Here is a 19,135-nt window from a genome sequence, read left to right as displayed (position 1 = left end):
GGAGGCTCGACTCCGATCCGCCGATCATACAATGTAGACTATGCATGGTTTTATGACTGACCCTGTATAACCCCCTGACCCACCCTCGCAAGCCTCGAAAAGGAGACCTTTGGGCCTAAATGTACACCTGGATGAGCTCAACAACGACCGACATTTACAATGATTTGCATTATTCTCGTAGCAGGGCATGGTACCATCCTAGAAAATGAGATCAAGGTATTGTTTGCACTTATTTTTTTTTTTTATATTCCCGTTTTATTGCTTGCAAAATATTGACATAATTATATTGAGCTCATGTACTCGTACTGTAGCCAGCTTCCTATTTATACTGAGTACAATAGTGTTGATCTAGCTCTCAACGTAAATTGTGCCTGTTCGCTCCCGAAGCTCTGGCGGGAAGATGCCACCACGCGCCGCTACCACACGTACACTGTGGAACGAGTACAGCGTACGATCCTTTCCCACGCCACGGTACCACATCTAGAATCTAGCCGGAATTTGATTAAATTTTCTATCGAGTTCCGAATCAGTCTGTTGCCTGGCTTGTGATGTGTTCTGATGTTGATGACTGTTGACCATTTCCATTTGATTTAGTGGTTGATCGTGACAAGGCCGCAGGATAGAGCACACTTTGTAAAAAAAAAAATAAATAAATAAAAAAAAAATAAAAAAATAAAAATAAAAATAAAAATAAGAATAAATAAATAAATAATTGTTGCACTCGTGGGGAGCAATTTCGGACAGATACTATAACTGGAACTATATTTTATAATTTCTGTAGGCTATAGATCTAGGGGCTTTCTAGTGAGTGCACTGAGTGTCTACTAAAATCACTAGGAGGGGTCTACACTACAGCCCAGCACCCAGTCGGTGTACATTTGTAGCTGTAGTTTCTCTATAGACCTATTCGTGAGCTTAGTCACCTCTTTTACCTTGTACATTGGTAGTTGAATTCCTTAGTTGATTTGAAGACCTCCGCCAGGAAGGGTGACTCGGGGGTGATGAGAGTGGGGGCACTGATTTTTTGTTTTTTTATCATTTTATCTTTTGTAGATTTGTACATCTTTAATTTGATTTTGAATACTAGTATTAGCTTCTACGTACTGCTAGAAGCTGCAATTTCTATTGGGAGGTTGTTCTATAGTGTTTGGTTTTGTTTTGTTTTGTTTGTTGTTGTTGGTCAAGTTGTTTTTGCTGTTTTGTCATCTGACTGGTCCTTTTTTGTTGTCTTTGAAATCTGCACTGTAGCTAGTCTCTCAAATTTTGCTATTCATCTTTTATGACCAACAGTGAGAGAAAAAAGAAACAACAACTTAAGTATATATTTCATACACCTGCATCTGTGCATGTTATTCTCTCTCTCTCTCACTCTCTGACCCAAGAAGAATGAAGAATGCAAAATCTTCGAAAATGTTTCATAATATATGCAAGCCTATCAAAAGGGCTTTCTGTATAAAGCTGTAATGATAATAATAATGATGATACTAATAATAACAATAGTAATATTTAATGATAATAATAATAACTTATTGTCTTTTGACTCCTTGAACTGGGATATCACACTGTCTGTGTTTGGTTTCTGCTATCTACCACAGTTTTATTCTTTATAAATCAGTTACCAACCTTTCCATATATTTTAAATCATAATAGTTTTTTTTTTTTTTTTTTTATACACATGAATGTAGTTCTCTCGACCCTTCTGCACGAGCTAAACCACTAACATTTGTGATTCTTTGTCTTTAAACAGATCACACAATTCAAATAATAATGATAAAAGGACATTTATATTGCACAGCTACTATAATGATACACTCAACTGCGCATTACAAAATGACATGCAAATACATAAACACGACTCTTGTCACGGAATACAAATCTTCAAAAGGTTACGGAAATATGGCATGTCATTCCAGGAATTCTGTATGTCAGGAAATGGCTTAACTTCAATCCATTCTGTGAACTCCTATTTTTATAGACAGACCTCTCGGGCAAATATTCTTCCCTGGAAGGTGTTCCCAAGGCACTGCTCCCCGGAGTTGGGGGAAGGAAGATCTTGGATTTCTGGTGGGACGCCATCAACATGTGAGTCAGTTGCTTTTATCGCCTGCATGTATCTGACTCATTACTACGTTACCCTGATAGGGTCGCAAATCCTTGATAATGTGAGAAAAAAAAAGTGTTCACTTGTTAAGTATGCTTAAAAATGATAATAATTACAAAAATAGTAATAATAGTGATAATAATTCATTGCATATGGTGCCCTATACATACAATGTACGGGCATTTCAAAGCACACTGGTGCTATTTATATGAGAAAACTAGTATTTTGTAAGCACAATATTAAAAACACAAGGACAATGCAAAACCGAAGTAACAGGAACAAAATAAGATATAAAAGTTACAAATGCACATGTGATACTGTAATCTGAACTTGATATAATTTAAGTACCACCTCTTCTGGTGTTATTGGATATTCAGTGATCTTGCTTCTATAATGTCGTCCTTATAGTGTTTCATAAACACCAATAGCTCTTTCGTAAATGCTGAAGATACCCGTACAGAAATATGATCTGTATAATTCTTACAATATTTTTATGAGTGGGCAATTCCATAAATTTGTCAACCAGAGGGTCAATTTTTCAAAATGAAATTATCAGCACACATTATATATCATTTTGATGGGAATTGTTCAAACTGTTCAAAAATGTAAATTAGAAATATACTTAACCAAGGTCAAGGTCACAGGAGTGATTTCAATGAAGCCATTTAACAACTGCTCTGGAACCACTTTTATAATCCACTATTTCATTTGATATTTTTTGTGAAGGAAAAGGAAACTTTTCGACTCACTACATCATTAAATATGAAGGTAATGAATCACTTTTTCCGTATCCATAGGGTAGAGAATATGAAAGTGACAATTTATGTTGTTTTCTTTACTTTTATTTTATGCATTATTTCAATGTACGTCCGAAACAAGAAAACACCTTTTTTTAATCTTACATAAAAACTTGAATGCCAACAAACTGCAAAATCTCAATGCAAAGCAAGTTTTTGTTGCTTTTCAAATGTGTAACTGTAGAATTTTGTAATTATCTCTAATTAATGAAAAAATATGTGTTCGGACGTACACATTTTTATGTACGTCCGAAACAACTTTTATGTACTTCCGAAACACTTTTCATGTTGACTTCTTACTGTGCTCTGGAAGCCATTGAAAACAATGCCATTGAGCTTACATGTTTAAGGAATACATTTCTGTGTCTAATCCTCTTGTATACATGTTTATGATAAAATTTTAATTATTCATTAAATAAATTCTGTCCATGTATGTGTGTACACAAACAAGTTAGGCTGAACAGAAAGAGCGGTCTGAAGTTGATACTGTGGAATGTACGAAAACCACCAACAGTAGGGAATGGTCATAGCAACATTCTGGGACATTCTTTAGACAATGTGTCTTTACAAAGACAGATATTGATTACTTGCTTTAACTTACATAGAGCAGAGAAGGTGGCTTGTTGTATGAAATACCCTCCTATTTTGGCCAAGACTGAGTATTTCAGCTTCTTATCACCTTGCGTTCACATTGCAATACTACAATGTACTGTTTACTACCATTTTTGTCAGCTGGTGTTTACAATCCTAATCCTGTGACTTGAAGGTATCATCTGCATCTTCATGCTTTTTTATTACAGATATATGGACACACAACCTGCAATTTAGGCAACAATAGACATTGTTATGACCTAAGACCTCAAAAACATACAATGTTCAATTCACTTCAGTTAGTTCCTAAACCTTAATTGTCAATTTTCTTGACAAAGCTATGATGTATTTATCTTCTTTCAAAATCGGTTTCATGGTCTACTGTAGTATCTATGTCATATCATATCTTTTTAATTTAATGATTTAATTCAATGCGTACACTGGCACTGGTCCGATGGTCCAGCACAAGTAAAAATTACTGTCGGACCAGTAATTTTTTTTAAAGGAATGGACCAGTAAAAGATGGAAAAACTGGTCTGACAGACCAGTCTGACCAGTAGAAAAAATGGGTATTAAAGTGTGCAGCCCTGTCTAATTTGTGATTTATCTTCATGCACTGAACATAATCATTCATTTGAAAATTACAAACTAATGTTGCTGCCGAAGGAGTACTAGAGCAGGTCATGACGTAAAAATGGTCATGATAGTGTTAGTGATCTATAATAATAATGATAAATATTTCAGAGTGAATAAGATTTTTTTCATATTATGCAACAAAAATACACTGCATAGAGCCCAATGTTTAGCAGGCACTCAATAACATTTCACTATTAAAAATCTAATATCTAAAAAAACAACAACATCAAAAGGCCTATGATTACCAGAATATTCCAAGCATAATGCAAAACTGTCCAGTGATATGTTACTTTCTTCATACATTACCATGCATGTTTCTGTGAGCTTGACCTCACAAAAAAGGAACCCATAATGTTTAAATTACACTGAATGTTGTGTTTAATAGCGTCTTGAAATCAAGACTGAAAGCACAGTTTATCATTCAACTGTGCATTATTGGCCATCATGTCAGAAGATTTGCAGCACAGAAGAAAATATCTACATTGGTTTTGGGCTTTTTAAATTGATATATCTTTATTTGGCATTATTGATATTTGTTACATAATTTGTTTTGCTTGTTTTTTTTCCAGGAGGCAACTTTTCAAAGAAGTGTATCTGGTGACGAATGCAGACAAGTAAGTTCATGAACAAAATTGCCAAACAATTTAATTAGTCAAATTTGTATAGCGCAGCTACTATACTCTACTGGGCTGCGATGTAACAAAGCTCCTAGCAATGTTACCTCATTAGACACACAAAAAATAAGTAACAAATTAATCAAAGGCTTCTGAAAAAAAAGGTAGTCTTCAACAAAGATTTGAGGACAGTAAGTAAGTAAACAGTGCATCTTTTCAAGGACAAGACGGGTTTTTGATGTTCTCTCACCCGGCACAGCAAATGCCCCATCTACAATTGCCGATGACAGCAGGCCAGAGCTAAAATCAGACAAGTCTTTTTACTCTCACATTGTGTATAATACGCACGCTGCCCCTAAATGCAGCTGCAATACCACAATTCTACAAGAATCATAAAGTCTGAACGAGACAGATGTAATCTGAAGGAGATGCATTTCTACTGCCATTGATGTCTCTTTATTCTGCACACAAAGTCTTTGATTCATTTTGTAATGAGAGTATTCTTTTGCAGCTTTCTGTAATACAAAAGGGAAGTGGCAATATTGATGTAGTCTCAAGAGAAATCCATACTGTAAAGCAATGCATTTGACAAGAACAATTGAAAACTCAACATGTCACAGGAACAACCTATTCTACATTTTGTTAAAATGTGGCAGGAGCAGTATTTGGAGTTTGAGGCAATACTTGTAGAGCATGATTCCTGGGTAGAGGAAGTTATAGAAGAGAAAACATGGGATGAAGTTGCAGCAAGTGTTGGGGCAAAACATTGAATTACTGCACATTAATTGAATATTAGACCATTCTGAAGCAAATGATTTTCACACAACAATAGACATATAATGTACTCTTAAATGAATCCCACAAGGATTGGAACAATCATTCCCAAGCATTCCCACTGATCAGTTACTAGCCATTCCCTTAAACTCTTCTTTATGGGTAAAAACTTGCTAAGAAATGATTATAGTTATACCAGCGAATCAACAGCCTATCGTATAAATGCAGAACAAAAACTATGTGTGTCATATAAATGTTTCTTGTTACAATCTGTCAGATACAAGCACTATGAAAGATGGGCCACTGCCAGTGATTTTCCTGTCGACAATATCATCAATGATGGCACAACAACATTCAGTGGAAGGTGCTGTCTATATTTTGTCTGTGCATCTGTCTGTGCATCTGTCTGTCTGTCTGTCTGTGGTTGTATGTTTGTGATGAAAGGGAGAACAAGGCAGATGCTCTATTGAGCAAAGTTTATGGCAGTCTGTGTTTACTTTGAATATGTGTCGATACAGTGTTCACCGTATGCAAACAATGAACAAAACAAACAGTAAAAAGAAAGTAAACAGAAGCACAAAATGTAACCTCATGAATTAATAGTTATGGCACTCAGACAGCTAGATTTTAGATCTCTCTCATGACTAAAACTGTATTAATATCCTGTTTTATTGATACTTTTGTTTAATCCATTTCATTATCTTATGACAATATTTAGAAGGACTGTGTTAGGTACGGTACTTCAGAAAAATCACTTTATTTGTATATTATTCACTGACACCTTTTTGTTTTGTTTTTAACTCGCGGAGCCAATTATTTACATAAATTTTGGGAACTCTAGCTCTGTGAGCAATGTGATTTCTTTCATTGTTTGAAAATCACTGAGTTTTCATCAGCACTGAACTTGTATCAATCTACTGGGCTGATATATTCCCTTTACCCTAGATTATGCACTTTATCAATTATCTTTTGGTCCTGTATTTGATCACAGTGATGCTCTGTGTGATAATTACATAAGTAGATCAAATCATTGAATCCCTTCATTGTGCAACAGTGGTCAAACCTGTCCTGACGTTTACCTGTCTATAAAGGTCACCTGTTTATAAGACCATTAAATCTGTCACCCTTTGCAGCATCAAACATGTTTTGAGCTGGTTCACAAAGATTATCAGCTGTCCATTTAAGACCACTTAATGTGTATCCTGTAAGGGCGTTCACATGTTATTAATGAGACTTCATTTCATATGTTCATAAAGACCATCAATTTACCTTGTACGTAGGAAGATTTTCTGCCTCCCTGTGGTAAACTTTACATATGTACCATGGTGCCACTTTCTCTACATCAACCAGATTGGGTTCTGTTGGAGATCTGGACCTGGCTCTCAGGCATAAGCAGATTCAAGATGACATTCTGGTTGTAAGTATCTTTATGTGATTATCTTTCATCATTTATACACTGTATTTAAAGGCAACAGTAATAGCAACCATACAGCAGCAGCAACAACGACAACAACAAAGGTATACATACTCTGGGTGGCATTTGAGCATACAGTGCCACTTGTTTTACCCTGAAGTGTTTTGGCAATAGGCAAAATTTATCCCCAAACACAGTCAAGCACTGAGGATGGGTTAGTTAGTTAATGAAAATTTAATGGATGCTTTGGGGATGTCAACCCTAGCTTCACAGTTTGTCCAACATTGTGAACACATGGGTATGTCAATGGTAGTTTGAATTACAGTGTGTATGTATATTGAATCCAGATGGAGCTGTTCCATGATGATGGAGACATCTTTATTCTGACGTTGTATATTAGGTTTTGTGTTGTCGTAGGGACAGTCCAAAATACTCAATGTAGACATGAATCAGGGATTGATATGTGTACATCAAGATAGATTGTTAGTTTGGTATACAGGAGAATGATTAAAAGCTGGCTTAAAGAGAATGAAACCCATAGACAGTACATGAGGATTACGTTAATTTAGCAACATCAGTCGAAATATTCGGGAAAATCACACAATCCAGTCAAAGTTGCACATTTTTACAGATTTAGTGATGCTGTAGCTGGATGACAAGACTAGAACAGTTTGTGACGTTACTGCAGGACAATGTAAGAAAATGTTTAAATAGAATTCAACATATTTTCATATTTCTAGCAAACTGAAAGAGCACTTGACTTACAAGTGTACCTCTTCCAGAAAGCAGGCAGAACATTATTACCCTTCACATGTATCAGTAAAAAGTCAAGGGGATGTGTACATTTTACTTTTCATTAAAAGGAAATAAAATTTGTGAAATTGTGGAATTATGTGTACATTTTCTTGTTGTCTTTTCTTGTTGTCTTATGATTTTCTGTCTATTCATTTTTATTTTATTTTTTTTTTTTTTTTGGTCACAGGTGGCTGGTGACATGCTCTTTCAAGATCATAAGTTTGATGTGACCCAGGTCATTCACTACTTTAAGAAGAAGGTAGGGAAGACAGTTCATTACTAGCATTCACACACTGGAGTTATCAGTTTGTGCATCGAAATACAAAAATGGATTTTATTTGCTACCATTCACACATTCCCCCCCCCCCCCCGCCAAAAAAAAAAAATAATAATACTAATAAAATAAAATAGAATGATAAAAAATATGCTTGACTGTAAAATGAAGCGCTTTGAATCTTCAGACTGCACAGTCTACATAATGACTCAAACGCTTGCTGGGCACCCACCTATGTGGAACTAGTGTTGAGAGTTGCATTACATGATTTAAAAACAAAACAGATTTCTTTGCTTGCAGTTCACCTACTCCATGCAGGCAAACTATCACAAGAGTATCAAGAAAAAAGAAAACAGGCTGGACCAATTTGAGCCCCGTAATGCATAAATTGTAAAAGTTAACAATTTTGTTTTTATGTCAATACACAAAGATCAACAATATTTGCAGCATGTTGCAAAGATCAATTTTCAAAAATGGTCAAATTTCAGATGAGTGTAAATGGGATTATGAATGCAGTGAATAGACACCTTGTTCTTTGCACCCAGTAGGAGCAATTAAAGTCCCTGTTTACCTTTGGGAACTGTGATTTAAAAAATTTCAAGATATGACATTCATACATATGTGTAGGTCTGTTGTACCACAAACCATCCTATCATATAAAATTTTCGTGATAATGCCTGAAATATAAGGAGATATTTGTGTTTTTTTTTCGATAAACCGTAACTGATGTAGACGGTTTAGTCTGGAAACATTTTTATCATAGCTATTGTTCACATTTTGTGTATTTAACAATACTTAACATTGACTATACTGATTCAAATTTTTACAGTGGTTCTTTCTATCCATAACTCACATTTCAAAACTATTTTAATGCACTAATGCTGGGTTTTTGTTTCATCTGCAAATGTGACCCGCGACAACGGTTTCAGGCAAAAGTCGCAAGAGCAAATTCCCTCCTAGGCGGGGTACAAAGATTTTGACCATTATTTTTGTCGATTTAGGTTTTTTGCAGAAATCGAATCTTTGATATGTTTTCTACATCTACACTAAATTTCATAGCATAAGACTAAGTTTTTCCTATCGAAAATGGAATTTTAAGCACCCTATGTTGGATCGCACTCGTCAGTTTTGAGCTTCTTTCGAACGCCGCGCCAATATCTCCAGCGTTGCTACGGCGCAGGGTCTCGCATGCTATTGGCCGGTGCGTCGCATACATTTACATAATTCGGCTTTCGGAGACACCAGTTGCAGCATTTGGGGAATGCTTTGTCCACGCGTGCACGATTACATGCTCCATTGTTCTTGCTATAGTGGTTTATATACGCTCGCTTTGTAGTGCGTGCTCTTCGTTTGGCTTTCTATCCAGACTATTTTACCGCAATGTTCGACAACGGAAGTGAAACAAAAATCGTGTAGCATGACATAACCGTGTGAAAAGAAAACTAGATATTCTCAAATTTGTCTACTTGTACATGTAGTAAAAATTGTGACAGCAGACTGGAAGGTAGATGAGAGGAAAGGAGCGGTCACATGTGACTAATTATATTTAAATACTACATGTCAAGATCGCACCAAACTAACGAGTCGTGTTTGTTTGTTTGTTTCTTTTAATTTAATTAGCACCACCGAACAAAGCAACATATGCATGTCTTGTAAAAGCAAAACAAACAGGAAGCGTGACCCTTGCCAGCACTAGCAATTTTCTGCCTTTAAAAGGGTCGCCAATGATATAGACAAATCAACCACAATGAAAACGCGATTTGTAAAAGTGTGGATTCGCCACCGCTCCTGTTATATGCACACGGTCATGGCGTGTGGATGCCATTGCGTAATGCGTGCACCAAATACACATGTACATGTACACCATACAGCTGTACGTGCAATTATCGTATTCGCCATGTTGAAAGACGTACTGTAAACAAACCCGAGCGAAACGCATTGTTTTTCGGCTCCATACGCTGAGCTCCGAGGAAGGTGCCCGGGAAATTTGACTCTCTCAGTGAGCCAATCAGAAGGCGATGTGGTTGCTAGAGGCGGAGCTTAACATCGATTGGCACCATCGTACGGATGGGTGATTCTCCCCTCGCATCGCCGCTCGGACATTGTCTTTGAGAAAGAGGTGAATCTTCAAAGCCTGTTTTCTCGCAATTTTGTCAGGCTAACAACTTAAAAAGTGCATTTTATTTCTCTTTCTATGCCCACTTATGGTGCCGAAGAATACAAGTGTTTTATATCAATGTAAAGCTTAGGAAATGGGCAATGTGATTCAGTGAAAAAATGAATTTTCAAAATTCCCTGAAACCGTTGTCGCTGGTCGCAAATGGTAAATTATACCTTTAAACATGGAGTGATCATGGAGTTTAAGTTATTGTGTCACCCACAATGCTCACAAATTTCTTATTTGTTTCCACATCACATTTGAATATATCATGTACAAAACAGGCAGGGTTGATTGCAACATAAACAGGAGCTGAGGAAAGCAAGGTACAGTACTTCTTAGGATGGTAGAGAGCTAATCTTGCCTTTCAAACTCCATGGCACTCAGTAGACCATGTTTTGACTCAGACAGCCTATGATTACCAGTATTGGACAGAGATAACTTTCATGTCGTGATTTTTTAATTTTGCTACAGTGCATTCCCGTCATAGTGAACACAATTACACGTATAATGAAATTCCAGTTACAATGAAATATAAATTCAGACCGCAACAGCATCTGCTCTATGCTTTTTTTTTTATTGTTTATTTGTTTGGGTAAAACGAAATTTCGATATAACGGAAAAAAAAATGCCAGTCTCGTGGACTTTGTTATAACGACAGCCTACTGTACATATATTGCATTCTACACACACAATTTCTTCTGTTTATACCAGAAAGGTGAGCTGGCCATTTACTATGACATGGAACCAACCGAGAATATCACCAGCCGTGGCATTGTGGAAGTCTGTCCTCAAACTAATAGGTAGGTATTTTCATATGCAGGGCTTGACAGTCACAGTTTCTTGTGGTGGTCCATCTGGGCTACTAAACTCTTTGAATCTGAAATTTTGGTGGCCCGCAAAAGAAATGTATTTACCCGAAAGAAGAGGAAACATAACAGTCCATTTTGAATCTCAGTTTCCCGATTGGGCCTCCAAAGATGCCCTTTTTTTTCAAATTTGGTGATTTGACATCAATTTTTTGATTCACTGCTAATGTCAATCCCTGCCATATGTATGAGAGAATTGGCTTTGAAGTTAATAGAAGAACTCAAGCATGCACGGGATTGGGCATTCATATGCAAATACAAGTTCTAAATCACTATTACATCATGTTTTTTTATGCCCTGTAATCTGGACAGGAAGTATATCAAACTTCTGATTGTTCAGGGTATATTAGTTTTCTCATTTCTTGTCCCAATTTTGTCAGTGTTACAGTATTTTGAGCTGTTGTATTTTCATCTTAATCATGGATAAAATGGTAGCAGGTCATACATCTTTCAGTGCCCCTTTGCTGGAGTATTTTCATCTCTTATAAAAAAAAAAAGAAAAAATCCACTCTTATCTTTTGTAATAATGTTGTGATTAATGGTGAAATTAATGCATTTGTGCCTCCTGGAGAAAAAGAAAACTTGTCTAAATTTTTATTTGGGCTTTGCAGAAACAAACTGTAATTCATTGAAGACTAGTCCCAAGTACACTCATACTGGTGTCTATAGGGAAATGTGTGTTCCAGCAATTTGAGCTCGTCCTCAGAAGGTTAACTCTTTATGTGCCATGGTGTAAACCCCCTGTGTGCCACATTATTCTGAGACACCAACCAAGTCATGCTTTGAGAAGACAATTTGTTTTTCAAACCTATATGTCTCTTCTCTAGATCTCTGTTACCCAGGACATGTAATGAGCAAAATGGCAGAGAAAATGCCTAGCTTTGCTTTGATGTAAATTGTGTGAGAAAGCTATGCCTACTTTTCTTTCACATGACCAGTAGCTACATTATTGTAGAGGTATGACTTTTGCACACAAAACAGTAGTGGAAGCCTACAGTGTTCTCGCAAATCCACAAGGGAATGCCCCTTGATTTTCAATCACCGCATCAAATGCAAGCTGTATATGACAGGAATAGAATCGTGAGAAACGCTTTCATTGTACTGCGGCTTTTGGCGATTTATTGATCGGTTGGGCGGGTCTGTGTGTTTGAGCAGAATATGCGAAGTTGTCACACCGTTCATTGAGTCTGGCATGCGAACGTGTCACATAAAGAGTTAACAATTGCTTAAATCTGTACTGTCATTGGACAATATTGCAGGATCACCAAGTTCCTTGAGAAGCCCAGAGAGAATGAGACTCAGTCCCGTCTCGCCAGTGTGGTTTTCTACTGCTTCAGGAGAGAGACGCTGCCAACAATCCAGACATTTCTTGAAAAAAACAGATATGTCGAGAGCAGGACGTTCGGCCAGTATATGGTCAGATTTATGATTATTATTTATTACTAATTCATAATGGTCGTAATGCCAAATTATTTTCTTCTTTTTTGTGTGTGTGTGTGTGTCTTATTTGTGGGGAGAGGGAGGAAAAGGGTTGCTGCAAGCCTCTCATATTTTGCAATGTGGCAATTTTTAGCACATTTTGTACTCTGGTAAAATTGGCATAAAAGAAAAAAAAAAGATGTGAATATGTTTTGAGAGCTGTTGACATATATGTCAGAAAAACACTCACATCTGTAATTCAATTAAGCCAGTGATTTTCACTGTAGTATTGGCTTATCATGAGACCTTCCCCCCCCCCCCAAAAAAAAAGAGATAATGATAAATAAATAAATAAATAAATAAATAAATAAATAGTTAAATAAATAAAAATAATGAAAAATAGATGATAACTGTCAAAATAATTACATGAAAGGTTAGTGCTTGTAACAAATGGTGTCAATATGCATCAACATTCCCGTGCCATTTTATAGTGTATAAATGGTCCGTTGATAATTTGTGAAGCCTTCAAGTGTAGTTAAAGTGCTAAACTATTCTGTACATCAGCCATGCCTTTTGGAGGCATGACAATTGAGATTTTTATCTTGCCCTACAGCATACACATGATTCTAGACTGATTAATGTATTTTTGCAATTTGTGTACAGGATTGGAGGATTTGTTGCTTTGCCATTTACCTATATTTTGTATTTCTGGTCTGTCCACATTTGTAAATTTGTTTTTATTGCCCTGAAAGCATTGATAGAAAAATGTTTTGCATTTGTCATCTTGATGTAATGTAAAAATCTACATCAGCTGTTATTGTTTTAGACTACTGATATTGGTCAGATAATAAGAGATGTGTTACTGCTATGCTGATTTGTCTAATGTGTGTTTTCCTTGCTTTTTTGTCTGTCTTTTTCTGTTGTTTTGCCTTTTCTTCATCTGCGTGTACAGCAATGGCTGATCAATGAAACAGAAAATGTCATCTATGGCATGAAACTACCTACCGGCTTTCAGCTCATAGGTCAGATTGTAAGTAGTTTTTACAGCATTATTCTTTCTTGATCCATGTTCCAGCCTAGTATAGAAACAAGCATTTTTCTCTGTCCAGATTTCTTGATCTCTCCTTTGTTGTTGCTATTGTGTTTTTTTTTTTTTTGTAGTATAACTGTTGTTATTTTTGTTGGTTTCTGAAGAGAGACAGATGTAGTGATTCCAGTACTGGTAAAAGGCAAAACCTGTTTTGAGATGACATGTCAGTTTTTGCACAACTAAGTTTCAGTCTGCAGATGATGGTTGGTGGACTTTGTTACTTCAAAGCATGTTTCAAATTTCTGTAGATTTTTTGAAAATTGTATCAATAGCTATTCAAAGTTTGAACAATTATTGAGGGCCTGTTGTACAATGATACAATGACAGCTATGCATTTGGTTTGGTGGGGGTTTAGTCAAATTTGTTTTTGTCGTCATTTTTTCCCCACAAAAGTAGCTTAATTCCATAGGTCTCTTTTCAGACTGTAATCATTTTCTCCCATGTGTTTTCAGGGCTTAGCAGACTATGAGAAATGGCTATCTTATTTCTCAGACAAGCAGACCGAACAAAGGTACATGAAACCATACACTGCCAAGGCGTATGCAAGGTAGGACTGTGGACCTTTTGTGTGGTAAAGTCATAACTTATCCTCAAATGTTGGTATTAAAGTTCTTTATCATGATGTGCAAGTGTAAGCAATCAAATACCTAAAAATAAGAACGGCCTACATTTAGGTCTAAATTTGGCTGTCATTTTTCGAGACCCCTTACAAAGTAACACAAATATAGATAATTACAGAAATGACTGTTGTACATTTCAATTTGTATACATAACCAGAGATATTGGGATGTTATTTATTCGAATTTTTAAATTCTTTACGATTTTCTTTATGAGTTTTTTTTATATTCAGGGATTCTGTTTAATGTTACATCTAATCATTCTCCAGTGTACGATGTGCAGTAAAACTTTGAATTGCCAATTTATGAATGAAGACATGATATATCTGTAGCAATATTACTTCTGGATTTGAAAGGTAAAAGAGAAAAAAGGGGCTGTCTGCTGCCCCTTCCCAATTAATCCTTTGAGTGCTTTGAATGCCAATTGGCACAAAAAGCCGCATAATGCATTGTGCACACTATCCAAGGTCCTTGACACAAAAAGTGTTTATTAGAGATGGTCACAATGCATGGTCTCTTCTATCTTTTACTTTGAAATCCCCCTCCAACTTGTCCCCCTCCAACTTGGGCCCCTTCTCACATCATTTTCCCATCCCATTCCTGATATGTCTACTCACCCCAAATAAAACTTATCACAACTTTGAGCACTAAAGTTCAGCTATATGCCATATTTCACACAAGAACTACTGATATTCCACCAGGTTGAATGATGTTATGATAGCATTTTTTGCTGGAATAACAATTTCTTTTAGCAACAGCCAATCAGAAAGCAGGATTCTTGTCATTACCATGACACTTGCATTGCAGCAAGAGTTGCTATCATAGCAACATTCTAGGAATGTGCATAGGTGTTGGTTTTTCATCAGTTAAGGGGAAGAAAGATTATGTTGGAGTAAGACCAAGTTGCAGTCTACCTGTCTAGTATCTATTTATTTATCTGTCTGTCTATCCATCTATCTATCTATCTATCTATTTATCTATCTATAAATCTATCTATCCATCCATCTATCTACACTATCTATCTACATGTATCTATCTGTCTATCTATCTATCCATCTATCTGTCTATCTATCTTTCTATCTATCTATCTATCTATCTATCTATCTATTTTTCTATCTATATCTATCTATTTATCTGTCTATCTCTTCTTTCTCCAGGATTGGTTTGATGGGGAATCCTTCCGATGGTTTCCATGGCAAGACTATATCTGTGTCAATCAAGAACTTCTGGGCTGAGGTCACGATATCAGAGAGCCAAAAGCTTGTGAGCATCTCCGTCCTTACAACCACATATGATCGCTGGAGCGACAAGACCTCGTATCTACAAAATGTCAAATGTTCAGGAGAGGAAAAAAAAAATGGCAGCCAAAGCACTATATAAAATGGGATACTTTCCTTTGTCATGCCGTGGTGGCTTCATTTTGGGGGTAAGACAGCTAGGATTTGGACAGGACATCACTTAACTGATTATCTGAACATTAATAAAAAAAAGTCATTTTCGCCAAAATTTGGATTCCTATTCTGTTGAAGTTTTGTTGCCTTTCTTTTAAGGTCTTGTCACCCCAGCGACGATGTGCAAGTTGGATAACGTGATGATGTCATCACTTCACAATTCTTCCGACAGTTTTGTACACACAAAGAAAAAAAAAGGACTGTAATTTCATATTTTAGTCATTGATTAGCAGCTGCACCCTCATCCTGCCTGAAATAATTGTTGAATGGTTTTTGCAACACAGCCATGATTAGATGCAAAGGATATGCCTTTCTGTCCTTGATTTCCTTTTACATGAGGAAAGTTAAGAAAAATATCTCAGCAGGTCTCGGGACGATGTGTTCTAATATAATTTGTATTTGCAGTTGTACGTGTAGCTATTTTACCTTGTCTTTCAACATGTTAAACTTGAAATTCTACAGATTTCTTATTCTTTGTCAAATTTTTTATTTAACTTCAATCTATTCTGGTTTAACTTCAATTATTCTGTTTGTCCTTTGTGCACTCTGTTTGTTTTAAACTCAACACTAACTTGAGGGGCATCAAGAGAGTAGTCCATCATTGTTTACCTTTCAACCCTAGCATCCTCCAATAAAGGCAAGCTCTTGTGGTCTGTTCATAAACTTCTTAAAAAGTTCTCCTCAATGTGGGATTCTCTCGCATTTGCCACTTCCCATTACAACATTTGACTTAACACAATTTTCAGATCCTAGTGCCACACCCGCTGAATGATCCGACAGAGTTTGGGAGTCTCGGTGACCTCCACGGCATCAGTCGGAAGGAGGGGTATCTCGGCGGGTTGCGGTTGCTACAGGCAACATGCAAGAAGTTTTATGAGTATTGCTCCGAACAAGGGTAAGCATATGCATGGTGTTTGGATGCGTGTGCTAGGAACAACTTATCAACTGCAGTAAAGCACTTCTGCACACCTTTCAAATGTCTACATCTCTTGAGTAGATTTCTTGAATGCCTGCTCTTGTAGTGTAGTAAACACATACTGTATAATCTGTTATTTTTGCGAGGGTTTAGTTTTCACAAATTTTGCGAATCACAGTTGGATCGCGAATTTAACAGGCGAAAATGTCTCCATGTGCTTTGTTAATAGAGCATTAACGTAAGCGTCGGCGTCAATTCGCAAAAACAACATGTCGCAAAAACGTCTATGACCTCGTCATTCGCGAAAATATCTTTACGCGAAAATAACAGCGTATACAGTAGTCAATATTAATCTTTAGCCTTGTGTCTGGGAAGTACAACTGTAGTACAAGCTGTTTGAACTGCATTGTATTCATAACAATTTGTGTTTTGAAAGCATGCTTATTGAGTTTTGGAGGACTAAAGTATTTAGACCTTTGAAAGGCATGTTTATGCATAACTTAATCTTCATGATGTATTGCACAGCACTTCAACAAGAAAAATATAGAGTCCCTGGATGTTTTTATCTTTTTTTCTTTTTTTACCTTTTGGAAAACTTCAGGGTTGAATTTTTATCCTTTTTGTCTTCAGTACCAGCACGATTGAATACCAAGTTGGATGAAACAACAGTTGTTTATTCAAACTATTTTTCAAAATTACTGGTACAGTGCACTCCCATTATATCAAACATGGGTACCATGAAATTCTTGTTGCAACAAAGTAAAAATCCAGGTCCCCAACTTATTCTACTCAATACTGTTCCACTGTAACAAAATTTTGATATAATGAAAGAAAACCACCAATCCGAGAAGGATTACACTGTATAAAATTCTTGTTGTGATTAATATTAAGGTTGTCTCTGGAAGTATTTGTCCCTTTCATGTCCTTATTTTGTTTATTTGTTCATTTCTCTGCTGCTGCTGTTGTTGTTGTTGTTGTTACAGTCTTGCTTTGCCGAAGAGAAATTTCAAGCTGAAGTATGATACCAACATTCCTCGCCAAGTAGTGAGTATGCAATGTAGAATACTGTAGTAGAATGATCTCTCACACAAAGCATTTCATATCACAAAGCAGCATGTAGTCATTTTTCTGCAACCAAAACAAGGTAGAAAGTGGCAAGGAATACATATGCCATGCATTCAGTAGTGCTTCTATTTTCACAATTTTGACAAGTCAGTTCAATCTAATTCAGTGTCCATACATTGTCCAGCCAGAAATGTATTATTGTATTTCAAGTCTCCACAAATCACAAGTCATTCATTATGAATATAATTTTGACTGACAAATAACATACCACGTGTCATAAGTTCAAACACTTACCTGAAAATTTGACACTTTGTTAAACTCAGATTAAATGTTGCACATCCCCAAACTGTATGACACAATCTAACATCATCATCCGATAAAATTGTGAGATTATTAATTTGTGAGGTAAATCATGAAATTTTGTATTCAATTTCCAGAAAAAGCAAGGCCCTGCCACCAAAAGTTACAAGTGGCTAGATTTTTAAATAGATTAAAAATTGATAAGTTCCTCCTGGTCGAAGACATTGTAATATTACCCATAAGCTATTGGATTGAGATGGTACATTCTGAATGTAAGAGACAAAGTAAGTCTTTTGTTATAGCTTTGGTTAGAACCAGGTGCAAGCATGGTTAGCATCAGACCAGATTAGGTTGTTCAGAGCCAGTTTGCATGGCATTGAATGGCTATGAAATCACTCTTAAAGGTCCTGTTTACCTTTGGGAGCAGGGATTTGAAAAATGTTCAAGATATCACATTTGATGCATATATGTAGGTCAGTTGTATCACAAAACATCCTACCACATTAAATTTTTGCAATAAAGCCTAAAATATAAGGAGATATCACTTTTTTTTCTCATGAAACCATGACTGTAGACGGTTTGTTCTTAAAACATTTTTATTATAACTATTGTTTAAATTTTTTATATTTAACAATACTCAACATCGATTATACTTGTTCAAAGTTTTACATTTGATGTTTCTATCCCTAACTTACATTATAGAACTATTTTGAAGCAGTAATGCTGGGTTTCTGTTTCATCTGCAAATGGTAAATTATGCCTTTAATAATTGGTACTCTGTTATTTTCAACGCTCTCACTAGGGTCTTGCCGGAAGCAGTGCCATAGTAACAGCAACACTGAGATGTCTGATGCACTTCTTTGACCTCAACAACTCGGTGAGTGGCGAAGATTTTTATGATCATACCCTCATCCAGACAACCAATTTGAGTGTCATGATCAGTGATATGTGTGGTAAAATTACAGCTCTATTTGCGTGTACCAAGACGTTGCAGGGTGATGTTGAAACTCAGCATGCAGTGTCCCGCAGACTGAGAAATTGTATTCATTATTTCATGTATTTTGGTATTACCAGACGCAGAAAGTAACAAAGTTACAAAGAAGTCATCTTCATTTGGTTACTCCTCGTGTTTTCTTCCTCAGTGGGACTGCAGACTATTGGATGTTTTCTCTCCCCCTTTCCTCCTTTGGTTATCTGATTTTAGTAATTTAAAGTCTGCAATATAGAAGTTGGAAAAAAGATTCTCTTGAAACA

At 36.3% G+C, this 19,135-nt stretch overlaps 1 protein-coding gene across 1 annotated transcript in view; it reads left to right on the top strand.

The window, feature by feature from the left end:
• Positions 1–96: 96 nt before the first annotated feature.
• The window catches only part of LOC140229950 (uncharacterized), a 37,309-nt gene continuing 18,270 nt past the window's right edge, over positions 97–19,135 (top strand). The window contains exons 1-14 of the mRNA XM_072310150.1: positions 97–216; positions 1,976–2,082; positions 4,695–4,739; positions 5,791–5,877; positions 6,864–6,930; positions 7,910–7,981; positions 10,869–10,957; positions 12,283–12,439; positions 13,395–13,472; positions 13,985–14,079; positions 15,307–15,412; positions 16,347–16,495; positions 17,500–17,560; positions 18,684–18,758. Coding sequence (XP_072166251.1) covers positions 160–216; positions 1,976–2,082; positions 4,695–4,739; positions 5,791–5,877; positions 6,864–6,930; positions 7,910–7,981; positions 10,869–10,957; positions 12,283–12,439; positions 13,395–13,472; positions 13,985–14,079; positions 15,307–15,412; positions 16,347–16,495; positions 17,500–17,560; positions 18,684–18,758 — 1,245 coding nt within the window. The 5' untranslated portion in view covers positions 97–159. The remainder of the gene's footprint in view (positions 217–1,975; positions 2,083–4,694; positions 4,740–5,790; positions 5,878–6,863; positions 6,931–7,909; positions 7,982–10,868; positions 10,958–12,282; positions 12,440–13,394; positions 13,473–13,984; positions 14,080–15,306; positions 15,413–16,346; positions 16,496–17,499; positions 17,561–18,683; positions 18,759–19,135) is intronic.

This window comes from Diadema setosum, chromosome 6 (assembly GCF_964275005.1).
Source record: "Diadema setosum chromosome 6, eeDiaSeto1, whole genome shotgun sequence".
Classification (NCBI taxonomy): Eukaryota; Metazoa; Echinodermata; class Echinoidea; order Diadematoida; family Diadematidae; genus Diadema; species Diadema setosum.
Note: the sequence above shows the minus strand (reverse complement) of the source record. Positions and strands in the feature narration are given on the sequence as shown.